Raw genomic sequence first — 14,648 nt, forward strand, 5'->3', positions numbered from 1 at the left:
AGGCCTCACCCTCCTCATCCCCTATCTCCTCGGCCGCAAGAAGAGATGGAGCAAATGCAGGATCCGCGTGTTCGTGGGGGGCCAGATCAACAGGATGGACCAGGAGAGAAAGGCGTAAGTGGGGAGCGCCGACCATCCAGGGCTACCCGTGCCTGCCCACACCTGCCCCTACTCCCCATTCCACCCCTCAGGGCTCTCGGGTCACAGCAGCGGTGAGAGAGTTTAGGACAGGAGGAGGTTTCTCTCCATTTCAGAAGCTGTTTTGGTGTCCTGTCCCCTTTAATAAGATACACATGTCCTAGTCCTGGCCATGGCAGGGAGGGCTGGTAAATTTTAAATCCACAAATCTCCAGGAGATTTGCAGTGAAATGAAGGATGGAGAAGGCCCTGCCCCTCAGAAATGAGGGCAGAGCTTAGAATCCTTCGGGGCAACGTCCCCCACTCCCCACCCAAGCCCCCGCACCCCCCAACTCCCAAGCTTCAGGTGCCACCCCTGGTGAGGCCAGAGGTGACTTAAGTGGCCAGGATGAAGGGCAGCAAATCCCCTGGAATCTCTTGGTGAGAAGAGACTCCATTCTCCAACTCCATGGCTGATTCTCTGTCTAAACAAGAGGAAGTCGGCCTGGTTCAAGTGCTGGGCAGGTGATGGCATCTGCCAGAACTGAGTGATGTTGGTTTACTGGTTTTATTGGCCTCATCTTTCTGGCAAGGGTTGCTGATTTGCTGATTAAATTGTGAAGCCATTTCCTTTCAAGACATATCTAAGTGAGAATGTGAGTTGACTTAAGCTGAGACGGAAGTAAACAGTCGGGCACGTACACAGGTGTGGAGGTGGCAGGAGTCGGGCAGGTGGCACACGTGGGCTAGATTTGGGCCCCTGTTGCTTTAGAGCAAGGTCAAGTGAGGTCGAAGGCCATAGGACGGAGGACTGCTGGAGGGTGTGGGCAGGCTGGGGAGGATGGGGTGGGTGGCTTGCCCCAAACCGTGCAGTTAATTAGCCAGAGAGAAAACCCTGCACAGCCTTGAGTGCCTGCTGTGACACCCCAGGGACAGGACTCCATGGCCTGTGCCACCCTAGTCTTATGCCAGTACCTCATACATCCCCATGACCCCTGCTGCATGAGTTAAGGGTGACTAGCAACCCCATCTTATTGCCCTCACCCCCACTGAGAGCTTCTCCACTGGAGGGCCCTTCTCCTCAATGCGGAGGAGAATGTTGCCTGGGAAACGCAACATCTGCTTCTCTGTGCTCCTTTCCAGAAGATAAACACACCGCAAAGGCTGCTTTGCCCTCTTGGCTTCCTGTTCCAGCTCCCACTCAAAGCTGGGCTCACGGGGTGTTGGTTCAGATCGAGGCCACAGCACTGTGGGGTCACAGGATGTCTTGCAAGCAAAGGTTGTGAAATCTCCTCTCCTCCCAGCTGACTCTGGACCAGCCCAAGTCCTCTGCCTTCCTTGTGACCCCAGGCCACCCCTGTGCTGCCCCCAGCTGTGCTTTCCTAAGTTCACTCCCAAGTTCCGGGACCAGCGATGGCAGTTTGTCTCCTTTTTGTTCCCTGGCATGCTCCACACCGTCCCAGGCAGCCCCTCGCTGCTCCCACCCCATCCCCTGCACCCCCATGTCTTTGCTTATTTGGACTCTCCTCCTGGGGTGCTCACTCCCCACCGGCTAGTCCTGGGGCGTCACCAACACCGTGTCCTGCCCAGGGATTCTGATGGAATGGGCGGGCTAGGGCCGAGGCACGAGTACCGTTTAGAAGCCTCCTTGTGTGGTTCCGGTGTGAACACCCTTATCTACCCTCTTCAGTCTATAACAGTCTTACCCACTGTTCACCATCCAGCCAGATTGCCACCTCCTCTGTGAAGCCTCCTCTGACTGCTTCAGACCACAGTTGCCGTTTCCTCCTTGTGGACACAAAGTCAGGGCTATCTGGCTTGCCACTCCTGGTTCTGTACTCAGCTCATATGTGTTACCTGCTCCCTCAGCCACCCTGAGGAATTTCCTACCGTTCACCTCCCATTCCTTACACCCTCGTTTCTCAAAGTGTGGCCAGTGAACCAGCAGTCCCACATCACCTGGGAGCTTCTTAGAAATGCAGAATCCCAGGCTTCCCTGGTGGTTCAGTGGTTAGGAATCCACTTGCCAATGCAGGGGCTACGGGTTCGATCCCTGGTCCGGAAAGATCCCACATGCAGCAACAAAGACCCAGCTCAGCCAAAAGTAAATAAATAAATCTTAAAATAAAGATTAAAAAAAAAGGAAATGCAGAATCCCAGGTCCCAACCCAGGCCAGCTGGATCAGAACCTGCGTCGTAACAAGCTCCCCAGCAGGTGCGCAGACGTTAGAATGTGAGGAGCTCTAGCCCAGAGATGGCCACCTGAGACTTAAGGACAGTTCCTTTGTCCTGTCACTTGTCATCATCTGACCTGCTTTATCAATATTCACTTACTGTCTGCCTCCCTCGTCGGCTAGAATGTGAAATCCCCAAGGGCAGAGTTTGTTTTGTTCGCTGCTATATCTTCCCTAGTGGCTCACATGGTAAAGCATCCGCCTGCAATGCAGGAGACCCAGGCTCAATCCCTGGGTTGGGAAGATACCCTAAAGAAGGAAATGGCAGCCCACTCCAGTATGCTTGCTGGGGGAGTCCCATGGAGCCTAGTGGGCTACAATCCGTGGGGTCACAAAGAGTCAAACACGACCGAGCAACTAACATACATATCCTCCACAGGTGCTCAGTGAAAACTCACTGAAGGAATGAATGCGTTAAAAAAAAACCTCTGTCTTCCAGGATCATTTCTCTGCTGAGCAAGTTCCGGTTGGGATTCCACGAAGTTCACGTCCTTCCCGACATCAACCAGAAGCCACGGGCCGAGCAGTGAGTTTTCTGTGTTGGGGGTTCCAGGGAGAAGGGTTGGCCCTTTGGTAAACCAAGGGCAACCCGGTTCACCTGCCCCTGCCTACACTGGGCTCATGGAAAGAAAGAGTTTGCAGCCGTTAATTTTTGTTTGAGTTTTTCCCCCTTGCCCCGTGGTCCTTTGCATATCAGAGCTGTGGTCTTTGCCAGAAAAATACCTGGGCTGAAGGTCAATGAAAGTTCCCACTCATGCTTTTCACAGACCCAGTGTTTTTGAAGCTCTTCATGGCCATTCTGCTCCTAGAGCAGAGCTGGTGTTTCATCTGCCAGGGGCCTTCCACCCACCCCGCACACCCTGGGGCTGAGAAAGTCTCCAGCTTCACACCTCTCAAGCTCAGGCTGCTGGCTACTCATGAAAGGCTGATTTATCTACTCTGATTTTCTAAATTTTCTCCAACCCCTGTATCGTTTTCATAAAGGAGTGGTTCTCAAACATCAGCATCACCTGTAGGGTTTGTGAACACACAACTCTGGGGCCCAGCCTCAAGATTCTGAGTCTCTAGGTCTGGGGTGAGGCCTGAAAATGTGCACTTCTAACAAGCTCTCCTGTGCTGATGCAGGCACCTCACTTTGAGAACCACAGTCTCAGGCGATCCATGTAACATGCTTAACAGGGCGCCCTGCCTAGAGTCAATGATCAGTCAAGGCTGGATTTGTGGCTTCTGCCTGCTTGTAGCTTCTGAGCTCTTTCTGTATCTCCACCTTTCCCTATAGTCCTAACTCTGCTACAGACTGCTTCCTTCCTTCTCCGGACATTGGCTTAAATTAAGTGTCTGAAAAAGGGACTGTGACCATCCCAGCTCATTGCTTCCTGCCAAGCCAAAGTAAAGGTCACCGGAAGGTCTATTTCTTGGCCACCTTTAGTCCAGTTGGCCATGGCCACGAGTGGCAGGATCATATGCCCCGAAATACACCACTGGAAGGATGCTCCTTCTGCAGAGGCCACGGCAGAGGCACGTCCCCTCCATGGGGCTGAGGGGCACTGGAGCAAACAGAACGGAAGTTCCCCAGGCCCTGAGGCGGAAGCGTGGCAGCTGCAGCCCCTGATGTTATGTTAACTCACTGGCACCTGGGGAGTAGAAGATGTCGAATGGTCTGGGCAACCGCTCCCCTGCTCACCCATGCAATGGCAAGTGGGCAGACTTGAAGCAAACTCCTGTGTGAATTTGTAGCAGGGCTCAATTGTGGGGCCAGAAGGAATAAGCTACTTTCCTAATGATTCAGTTGCACATTCTTAAAAGAAGACATTTATGATAGGATTGCCTTATGTAAATCTGTCGAAGTGAGGTTTTCCAGCACTCTGTCTTCTCAGTAAAGTAAGGTCTGTCCTGACCTCTTTAGCCCTTGTTTACCTGGAGAAGGAAGGACATCAAGAAGAAAAGAAAGGGGACTTCCCTAGTGGGCCAGTGGCTAAGACTCCGAGCTCTCAGTGCAGGGGGTCTGGGATCAATCCCTGGTCAGGGCACTAGATCCCACATGCTGCAAGTAAGAGCCCCCAGGCCATAACTAAAAATCCCTCATGCTGCCACTAAGACCCAGAGTAGCCAAATAAATAAATATTTTTTTGAAGGAAGGAACTAGTTAACAGTGATGGATATACTGACTCCCCCATTCTCTCAGGGCTGTGCTTGAGCGACAGGGGCAGAGGTGAGTAAATTGCAGCCCTGCCCTGCATGGTTTACCTTGGCTGAGGTACAGGGAGGATGTCAAGAAGCATCAGAATGGTGCAGAGATGGACGCAGATGCAAAGGAGAACAGGGCCATCTCTGCTAGTGGAGGAGCAGAGCCTTGAGAATGGCCGTGAACAGAGATGGGAGGGGGAGACCTTCCCCCATGGAGAGGACAGTGGGAGCCACATGCAGAACCCCCCAGCCCATCTTGTCTTTAAACCCCATCTTTCCTCTTGCATCTGCCTTCACCTCCTGGACCATTTCTCTCCTCCCTTGCACAGCCAACCTTCTCCAAAGTGATGCTACCCTCTTTGTGGCTGCTTCCTCCCACCCTTCCCTCATTCTCCAGCTCACTCCAGTCTGGCTGCCCTCCTGCAGCTCCGCTGAAATCCTTCTCTCCAGCTTGGGCCGTGACCTCTGCACCACCAGGTCTGCAGAGCCCGCGGCTGTCCTCCTCGTTCTCTGCCTCACAGCTGCATTTGACACAGCGGTCCTTCTTGAAACAGCCCCTTTGGATCCAAGATGCTGCCCTCTCCTGGATCCCTCCCACTTCAGGGATCCTTCTTTCAGCTTCCTTTGCTGGTGCTGCCTCCTTTCCCTGACTTACCTGAGGGCATCCCATTCACGCCTGCACTCACCTTGCTCCATCCACACAGGCTTCTCTGTTGCTCCTCAAGCAGCCCAAGTACACTTCTGCCTCGGGGCCTTTGCACCTTCCATTCTGTTTGCTCCAACACCCCCTGCCTTGTGCATAGCTAGCTTCGGAAGGACGGGCATCCTCGGGTCCAGAGAGGACTTTCTGCCCAAGTATTTCCCATCCCAGGACTCAGCGTATGCTTTCATAAGTCTTCTGATCTGTATCCACCTGCTTATTTGTCGCCCAGCAGACCACGAGCTCTGTGCGGCCTGGGGATGTTGTCTGGTTTGTTCACTGCTGTATAGCACAGAGCAGTGCTCGGTAAACACCCTGGGGCGGGAGTGGTCAGGGGGTGGAGATGGATCCCAGTCAGGCTTCACGGACCACTTGTGGAAGTCCTGTTCAAAGTCAGACGCAGCTGTCAAGGCTGAATTCAACACAGAGGCTGCTTGGTGTAAACAGCAGCATCAGAAAGGGTTTCAGCCTGAAATGTATGTCCCCACGGCCCCCACCTCCATCTCCCTCTGAGGACCCCGTTCCCCTGGACATGGGCACCTTGCCCAGTCTCACTGGCTCTCTCTGCCCCCAGCATCAAGCGCTTTGAGGACATGATTGCACCCTTCCGCCTGAATGATGGCTTCAAGGACGAGGCCACGGTCACTGAGATGAGGCGGGACTGCCCCTGGAAGATCTCGGATGAGGAGATTAACAAGAATAGAATCAAGGTGCGGGAGAAAGAAGGGCCTTGCTGGGGTGGGGGTGGGGGTGCTCCTGACCGAGGTGCTCCCCTGGGTCAGGGCCTGTGCCCCCATCTGTCCTGGGCTTCCTGAACCCCTTCCCCTGACCCTCAACTCTAGTCTCCCTGCACCAAGCCTCTGAGGTGTCCTCAAGCCACACACGCTCAGGCTGACGAGTGACCCAGGGGTTGATCTCAGAGCCATCCTTGGTGTGGGAACCTGGTCCCTCGGTCCATTTTGAGTCTCCCTGGCCATGGCAATGGACTGCCTGGGGTCCTTCTCCCTCTCTTCCCCTGTTCTTCCATGCCTGCAGGAAGGAATTCATGAGGCAGATGGTGAAGGTCAAGGTAGAGCTTGTCCTTTGTGGGCCCATAAAGCTGCCTGAGCTTCTCCCCTAGGCTATGGACCCCACGCCCTTCCCAGGCAGCATCTTCAGGACTCTGCTCAGGCCTAAAGGAGAGCGGGGGCTGCCATGCCCATTTTAAGGTGGGGAGAGCAGTTCTGCTCCCTGTGAGTTCCATGGTGGTAGTTCTGAGGACTCAGGAGACATTTGCTGATTTCTGGGGACAGTTTTGGCTGTCACCTGCCAGCAGGAATGGCCGCTGTCACTTAGCGAGTAGCGGCCTGGGATGCTGCTAAACATCCTGCAACCCACAACACAGAGTGATTCCACCCAAATGCTGCCCATGTGAGATCTGGGTGAACTCACTTGCCCTCTGTTTTCCTTTCTCTCCAATGGGGTATCCACAATCAGACCCTGAGTGTCCACCACTTCCGAACAATTCAGAGACAAGCCTTGGAGAGGAGGAGGGAGTCCGCCCTCAGCTCAGCCCCACCTGAGCTTTGGGGAGTTCCCTGACCCGGCCCCTGAGCCTTCCAGAGTCACCCAGTCCTGAGAAAAGGCTGAGTAATGTGTCGTGTCCACAGAAGGCTCCTGCCTACTCTGTCACAGGGGAGATCGAGCCATCACCATTGCTGAGTGCACCTTAGCAAGTGCTTCCCCTGGAGCTTTCGTGTGCATCGTCTCACTCAGGCTTCCCCAGGCTCCCCGGGGAGGGCACTGTAGCACCCATTTCACAGCTGAGGACACTGAAGCTCAGGGAGGCAAGGTGCCTGCTCGATGTCGGAAACTCTTAGAGCTGAGATGTGAACCCAGCCCTCCCCACCCCACGGGAGGTGCTCTTTCCCACCACAATCCCACAATAATAAGGTCAGGAAGAAAACACCCCAGGGGCTCCTCCAGGAGGTAAGCTTGGCTTTCAGTCACCTTCTTGGAGGTGGGAGAATCTACCATAATTTAGGGGGGACAATTCACACACCCAGTTTGAGATGTTCAAGAACGTGGACTTGGGCTTGGCGGGGATCGCTCAGGGGACGTGGGAAATGACCACATGGCTTTTCCTTGCCCAGTCCCTGCGGCAGGTGAGGCTGAACGAGATTCTGCTGGATTATTCCCGAGATGCTGCTCTGGTTGTCATGTAAGTAGTGACCTGTGTGCTGGAGAAGCCTGATGCCCAGGCCAGAGTGTCAGCTTTAGAGGGCTGGTCACTGGCTGAGGACCCGAGCCTTCCTCTGTGAGGATGAAGGGCCCCAGGCCCATAGAAACACAATCTGGGTGGCTTCTTACTCCTTGACCGGGCCTGCATCCACCCCATGCCCCACGCCCCACGCCCCACGCCAGCGCACCAGCTCGCCGAGGTCTTGGGTCCCTGTGTCCCAAGCCTCACCGACTCCCCCCACCCCTGCTTTCCCCTGTCCATTGCTTTTTCCTGCCAAACTCAGCTTGGCAAAGGGGACCCAGTTTGTTCTGGAAGAAAATCGATTCCTAGTTGTTTGGCCAGCTCTCTTTGGTCACCAGCCACCCCCAGTTGATGTTGGTGCCAGGTCTGGGCAGTGGAATCAGAACCCTGCCCTGGCCGGGGCTGCTCCAGCCTCTCTCGCTGCTGGCCCTGTCTGGTTAGGAGCCGCCTCGGCTGGCCGTTGACCCAGGCTGAATAAGTGGAAGAAGAGGGGAAGGTGACAGTGGTGCGGACAGCCTCATGGAGGCCAAGAGGCAGAACACGGTCAGCCAGGCCCCCAGCCCCCTCTCTCAGGGACAGGCCGGCTCAGAGGGAATGCAGCCCTCTGCCCAGAGGAGCCCCTGACATTTCCTGGGGCGAGCTACCGCAGACTCCACAGGACAGCGGGGAAAGCCGCCGAACCTGTTTGTTCACACCCTGAGACCAGGATGGAGCACACAATTTGTGAGGCTGTGCGCAGTGAGAATGTGGGGCCCTTTGTTCAAAGGCGATTAAGAACTTCAGAATGGTAACAGCAGAGCGTGAAACACAGCCTGGGACCCGTCTCAGTGCGGGGCTTCGTGACCGCACAGGTGGCTGCCCCCGAAGCTGGCTCTGCCTGGAGCCGTTCTTTCTGGGGCTCATGGGGAGATAATCTTTTCTACAAAGAAAGTGCTCCATGTTTCCTTTGGTGTGGGGACCATAGTGTAAGGGAAGCAAGTTGATCTCCAAGCCGCTGGTCAATATCTTTCAGAGAACGTTTCTAGGGCCAGGTTAGCCTGGTTGTGGGCCGGGTCAGCAAGTAAGACGGTGACAGCGCCTTCATCCTGGGATGGCTCCCCGACTTTCCCTGGGTGTGGTACTTGGGATGTGCCATCTGGGGCATAGGTGTGCCAAAGCACCTCTTCCTGAGTGCCACCTCTGTTCAGAGAAGCAGATTTGCATTTTGTCTCTGCCATTAGCCCACTGTGTGGCCTTGGGCCAGTAACTCTCCTTCTCTGAGCCTCAGCTTCCCTGATTATATATTTTTTTTGAATGTTTATTTTTGGGGCTGCATCGAGTCTCACTTGCAGCACCCAGGTTCTCCATCGTGGCGTGCGGGCTTCTCTCTAGTTGTGGTGCACGGGCTCTAGGGCGCGTGGGCTCTGTAGTTTCTCTTCTAGTTAAGACCCCCAGACTTGTAGTCGTGGCTCTTGGGCTTAGTTGCCCAGAGACATGTGGGCTCTTAGTTCCCTGACCAGGGATAGAACCCATGTCCTCTGCACTGCAGGGTGGATTCTTAACCCCTAGACCATCAAGGAAGTCCCTCCCTGATTATAGAGAAGAGTTAAATTAATTATTTCCAAGATTCTCTTTCACTCTAACATTCTGTGACCCTAAGTTTGCCACTAAAATGAGTCAGACTCAGGCCATAAGAGGAGGAGTTTCATCTGGGGAGGGACCACCTGCTGTCACCTCTCCCCTCCCACTCCCCCACCTTCTGGATCTCACAGGGGAAACCCATCCCCACCCCCAGCCTTTCTGGGATTAGCTGATACAAATAAACGGGAGAGGAGAGAGCGGCACACAGGTGCACCCCAGGGCGTCTGCCACAGTTGCCTGAAAGGGCCCTGGCTGTCCAGCCAGCACCACGGCGAGCAGCTGCTTTGCTCCTCCAACCCGGAGACATGCCTTTAAAAGTTCACCCTGAGGGCCCCCTGCTTCAACCATTGAGGGGGCGGGGAGGTGTGGAAAACAGCAAATTCCTCAATTCCTTCTAGATCAGGGTCTGGGGTTGAGCCCAGGAGCCCACATTTCCCAGAAATCCCAAGAATGAGAAAATCCTCCCAAGCCTCCAGGAAATGACAAAAATCACATTTTCTAGCACATCAGAGAGCACACATGGGGCTGTTTTCTAGAGCAGCTTTGAGGCAGAACTGGCTTGTTTGCTGTCTTCTAATCAGTGGTTTATCTGATTAACAGTCCTTGTTTGAGCTCAGCTTAAACTGCACACTAATAAACCAGCCTTGTAACTAGCCCAACAACCTTGACCACACTAAGCACATATTTCTGGCATAACTTTTGGGTCTAGACCCCTCTTTTTTCTTATAAATACTCCCTCCTCAAAGCTAAATGCGTGTGTGCTAAGTTGCTTCAGTTGTGTCCGACTCTTTGCAACCCTATGAACTGTAGCCCACTGGCTCCTCTGTCCATGAAACGTTCCAGGCAAAAATACTGGAGCGGGTTGCCGTTTCCTACTCCAGGGCATCTTCCCGACCCAGGGATCAAACCCGTGCTTCCTGTGTCTCCTGTTTGGCAGGCAAGTTCTTTACCACTAGTGGCACCTGGAAGTCACCAAAGACAAATAGTAATAGAATAATAGCAATCAAAGTGCATTTTATTGATTGAGCCTCTGTGACACTCAAGGCATTGGGGTTTATTAATAAAAAAATTTTTTTTTTCATTTATTTTTTGGCTATACCGAGCAGCATGTGAAATCTTAGTTTACCACCAGGGATTCAATCTGTGCCCCTTGCGTTGGGAGCATGGAGTCTTAACCACTGGACCACAAGGGCAGTCCTAACTTTTTAAAAAATTTATTTTATTAAAGTATAGTTGATTTATAATGCTATGTTAATTTCTGGTGTATAGCAAAGTGATTCAGTTAGACATATATATACATTCTGTTTCACATTCTTTTCCGTTTTGGTTTATCTGAGGGAACTGAATATAGTTCCCTGTGCTACAGAGTAAGGCCTTGCTGTTTATCCACCCTACACATAATGGTCTGCATCTGCTAATCCCAAACTCCTAAATCCACTGGGCCTTATTAATTTTCAGAACTCTATGAAGTGACTCTGTTTTACCCCCATCCCCACCGCAGCACACACCCTTAGGAGACGAGGAAGCTGAGTCTCAGAGAGATTCAGAATCTGCCAGGTGGTGACTAGGGTTTGAAGCCGCAGACGCCGGTTCTGAAGCTCGGTTATCTTTCTGCATCTAGGTTAGATCCAAGGCTGCCTTTCCTTGTGACTAAGCGAAGCAGTTCTGAGCAAAAAGCTCCTTTGTTCTGGAGCAGCTTGATTTCAAAAGATTAGTAGCTTACACCACACACATCCTGTGGGCAGAAACAGCGTGTCATTCGCTGGCACTGGGGGAGAGTGCCAAGGGAGTCTGTCCTTTGGACAGGCAGACAGATGGACAGGCTCTGCTCTGAGAGGGAACTTCATGTTGGGGCTTGAAAAGCCACAGCAGGAGTGATGGAGGTCCCCTGCCCTGGATAGTGCAGTTACTAGGCCCCCAAGCCTTAGACATTTCTAATTGCAGTCCCTGAAAAGAACGTATAATACCAGTAGTTCTGTTCAGTCGCTCAGTCGTGTCCGACTCTTTGTGACCCCATGGACTGTAGCACGCCAGGCCTCCCTGTCCATCACCAACTCCTGGAGTCTACTTAAACTCATGTCCATTGAGTCAGTGATGCCATCCAGCCATCTCATCCTCTGTCGTCCCCTTCTCCTCCCACCTTCAATTTTTCCCAGCATCAGGGTCTTTTCCGATGAGTAGTTACCAGTGGGCATTTCCAGCCTTTAGTGTGACTGTCAAATCAGGAAAGTTTGGTTTCAATATTTCCACTTCCCTTTTCCTGGGAAAGGTACCAGAAAAACACAAACTCAGTCTATTAACTAAGGTGACACTGGCTTCATGGAATGTGCTTGTTCCCATGGTGTTCCCTGATCCTGGGGACCTTGCTTTATAAGGGAGGATACTGTTTGTCCCAAAAGAAGCTTTGAGAAGGGAATTTTAAAAAAAGGGACAGCTGTTTGGGGACGTCGATTCTCAGCAGAGGAGGGGTTGCAGTGAGCTGGGATCATGGGGATGGGAAGATCCCAAGACCTTGGGTCATGTCCCAGCTCTGCCACTCACCCGCTGGGTCATCTCGAGCTGGCAAATGGTAATAAGTGGTGACAATACTGCTGACGTCACAAAGTGCTCACTCTACGCCAGTGCTTTTGTGCAGTACCCTTCACGACCTGGGGCTTCTTTGGAACTCATAAGCCTATGACAGAATCATGTGTGTTCACTTTGGGGAAACAAAAACTGAGGCTTAGGGTCAATGAGCCTTTTGTCACAGCCACATGGCTGAGGAAGCGGCAAGCCACGACTCTAGCAGCTTCTCTGACCCAGAGCCAGCCTCTGAAGCCCAGCATTGCACAGCATCCTCCTGTCTGGCCGGTTCCCCCAGCTTTTCCCCTGGGTAGTTTTGAGGTTCAGATGAAACAGTACCTGTGGGTGTACTTTGGGAAAACAAACAAGGTTCAGGCCCATGTAACATGCTGGTGCCCCAGCTTTGTGCACCGCCAGCGGGATCGGTATGATGCCGCCTTCCCGCAAGAGCCGCAAGCAGGGCAGTGGCAGTCATCACCAGGTGTCTTTGGAATCTCAAGATGGTGGAAAAGTCGCTTCCTGAAATAGCCATGAAAATGTGGCTGAAGAGCCTTCCGAGGGTATGTGGTTATTTGCTTAGCATAGCAGTTCAGACAAGGCAGTTCAGGGAGACGGCAGAGTCCTGCTCCCAAGGCCTTACATATGTGGCAGGAGCCAGGACTAGGCCACTCAGCTGAAACCCATGAACGTATCACTTTGCTGTGGCTGCAGGCAGGGGTGTGGCTGGAGAGGCGAGGCTGGCGTGATCCGAGTGGCTGCAGGAGTGGGATCCGTGAGCCTCGCCGTGAGCCTCAGACTGTTCTCCATACAGGTGAATAAGACAGACCCCACCTGCCCATGCGTGACCAAACATTCTATCGGAGGGAGACAGACAACAAATAAATGAAAAGAGGATTTGCAAGTGTGAAGTGTTACAAAGATAATGAAACAGGGTGACATGATAAAGAGGGGGAGATGGGATTGAAGAGGGTGATCCGAGAAGGAGGTGCACTTGGGCCAAGACCCGAGGGAGCCAAGCTGAAGAGCTGGGAGCTGGCTCTGCCATCTGGGTGGAAAGAATGTCATGTGCCAAGGCCCCGGGGCAGGAACAAGCTGGCCGTTTATTTCAGGAGTGGAAAGGAAGCCTCTGTGGCTGTGTGGGTATGAGGGAGCCTGAGGGCAGTGGGAGGGGAGGTTTTGGAGGCTGGTGGGGCCAGGATCACAGGGGCCTCACAAGCCATGGCTTTGTTTAGAAATGCTTTGTGGGTGAAGTTACATTTCAAGTCATGCTTTCAAGAAGAGCCACAGGTCATTCTTAGGGTGGCTGGGAAGAAGGAGCACTGAAGGGGCCAACAAACAGAGATGCTGTTCAGGAAGCAGACCGGGAGCTGGGCCTCATGGGGAAGGCCCCTGGTTAATTTCCCATCTGCTGCTTCTTCCTGCCCCACAGCACCCTGCCCATAGGGAGGAAGGGGAAGTGCCCGAGCTCACTCTACATGGCCTGGCTGGAGACGCTGTCCCAGGACCTCAGACCTCCAGTCATCCTGATCCGAGGAAACCAGGAGAACGTGCTCACCTTTTACTGCCAGTAACTTCGGGCTTGGCTGCACCTGCCCAAAGCCTGAGCGCAGGGGATGCCTACCTGTCCACGGGCACAGAAGGCATACCCTGTCACATGTAGTATCTGATGATCTGATGGAAGAAGTTGGTAGGTTTTCAAACATCGGCTGGACCCCACTCCCATTGGACTTGTGCTCTGGGTTTTGTTTTTATGGGCTAAAGAAGTAGCAGATAGAGTTGTCTGCTCTATCTGGCGGGTCCATATCCCTTTTAAGTTTTCTTTTGCTCTTGATTACAACAAATTAAGATTTCAGTCTTTGATTTGTGTACAAATTTGAGACAGACTTCTGGATGTGTATCTTGGCGGTTTCTACAGACCTTTCCTGGGAGCACCCCCTAAACACGCCTCCCCATACCAATGTCAGGCGAGTGGGCACCCCACATGCACCTGCAACCCTTGCAGGAGGAATACAGGGCCCCTTGAGCCTCCATAATAATGCAAATTTATTTAACTGCCTCTCACTTCCTTCACTTTCAATAATGTGTCTGAAGTGTTTTGGTTGGTTCTTTGGTAAACTGAGACTTTCAAACTTTTCTAGATGGCAACCCACAGTAAGAAATCTATTTGACATTGAAACTTGGAACAAATACAATGAAACAAAAGTGTGACAAAACAATCTTTATCCTTTGCTGAGAAAGACAGAGCTCCTGGCCGAGCACTTGAAGGAGGGAGAGGGGGCTGCCTTTGAGCCATTCAGTGGACTGGGACCAACTCCCACTCCAGATGAGGCAAAGCCTTTCTAGAGCCACATGGAAAACCACTTCCTGGCAAATGGTTGCTCCCTCTTCTGACCTCAAGGAGACTCTGATCCAAGAACAGAGAATGCTTTGACTTTGGGAACTTAAATAAAACACTTCACCATGTTGGAATCTAAATTTTGAACAATGATAATAGCTTTGTTTAAAAAAAAAGTCTTGAGTTAACAGTGAGGTCAAAAACAATGAAATGAATAAAAAATACATTTACTCAGTCAACAGAATTTATTTGTTTTGGAACAGGCTGTTTCTCAACTCCGCTGAGTGTTTTGGAAAAATTAACTGTATTGTTTTTTCGACCCTGGATTAAACTTTTCTCTGTGCTTCCACTGGTCCCATAGGTCACAGTGCCAGATTTCCACATGGATGTTTACAGGGGTCACTTACTTTTCCCTTTGCTTCTCTTACATGTGCTTGAAGATGCACAGAGAGCTGTCTTCTTTAATCTTTTAAAAAGTCTCCCAGGAATTTCAATCTTGCCTCAAACCAACGGGCAGAGAGATTGAGTGGAAAGAGCCAGAGCGTGGCCACCAAGGAACCTGGACTTGAGTTTCTGTGTTTCCCCCAAAACTGACTATGACCTCAGATATGGCCCCTTACCCTCTCTGAGCCGCAGTCTGTGAAATGAGAG

General features: G+C 52.3%; 1 protein-coding gene across 4 annotated transcripts in view; it reads left to right on the forward strand.

The window, feature by feature from the left end:
• Positions 1 to 14,241, forward strand: part of SLC12A3 (solute carrier family 12 member 3) — a 40,339-nt gene extending 26,098 nt beyond the window's left edge. For 3 of the 4 annotated variants that reach the window (XM_005218465.5, XM_015475706.3, XM_005218464.5), the window contains exons 22-26: positions 3 to 114; positions 2,791 to 2,877; positions 5,813 to 5,948; positions 7,371 to 7,438; positions 13,092 to 14,241. In XM_005218465.5, coding sequence (XP_005218522.1) covers positions 3 to 114; positions 2,791 to 2,877; positions 5,813 to 5,948; positions 7,371 to 7,438; positions 13,092 to 13,233 — 545 coding nt within the window. In that variant the 3' untranslated portion in view covers positions 13,234 to 14,241. The remainder of the gene's footprint in view (positions 1 to 2; positions 115 to 2,790; positions 2,878 to 5,812; positions 5,949 to 7,370; positions 7,439 to 13,091) is intronic. The other variant, NM_001206178.1, reaches the window with a different exon arrangement.
• Positions 14,242 to 14,648: the final 407 nt, after the last annotated feature.

The sequence above is a fragment of the Bos taurus genome, chromosome 18, assembly GCF_002263795.3.
Source record: "Bos taurus isolate L1 Dominette 01449 registration number 42190680 breed Hereford chromosome 18, ARS-UCD2.0, whole genome shotgun sequence".
Classification (NCBI taxonomy): domain Eukaryota; kingdom Metazoa; phylum Chordata; class Mammalia; order Artiodactyla; family Bovidae; genus Bos; species Bos taurus.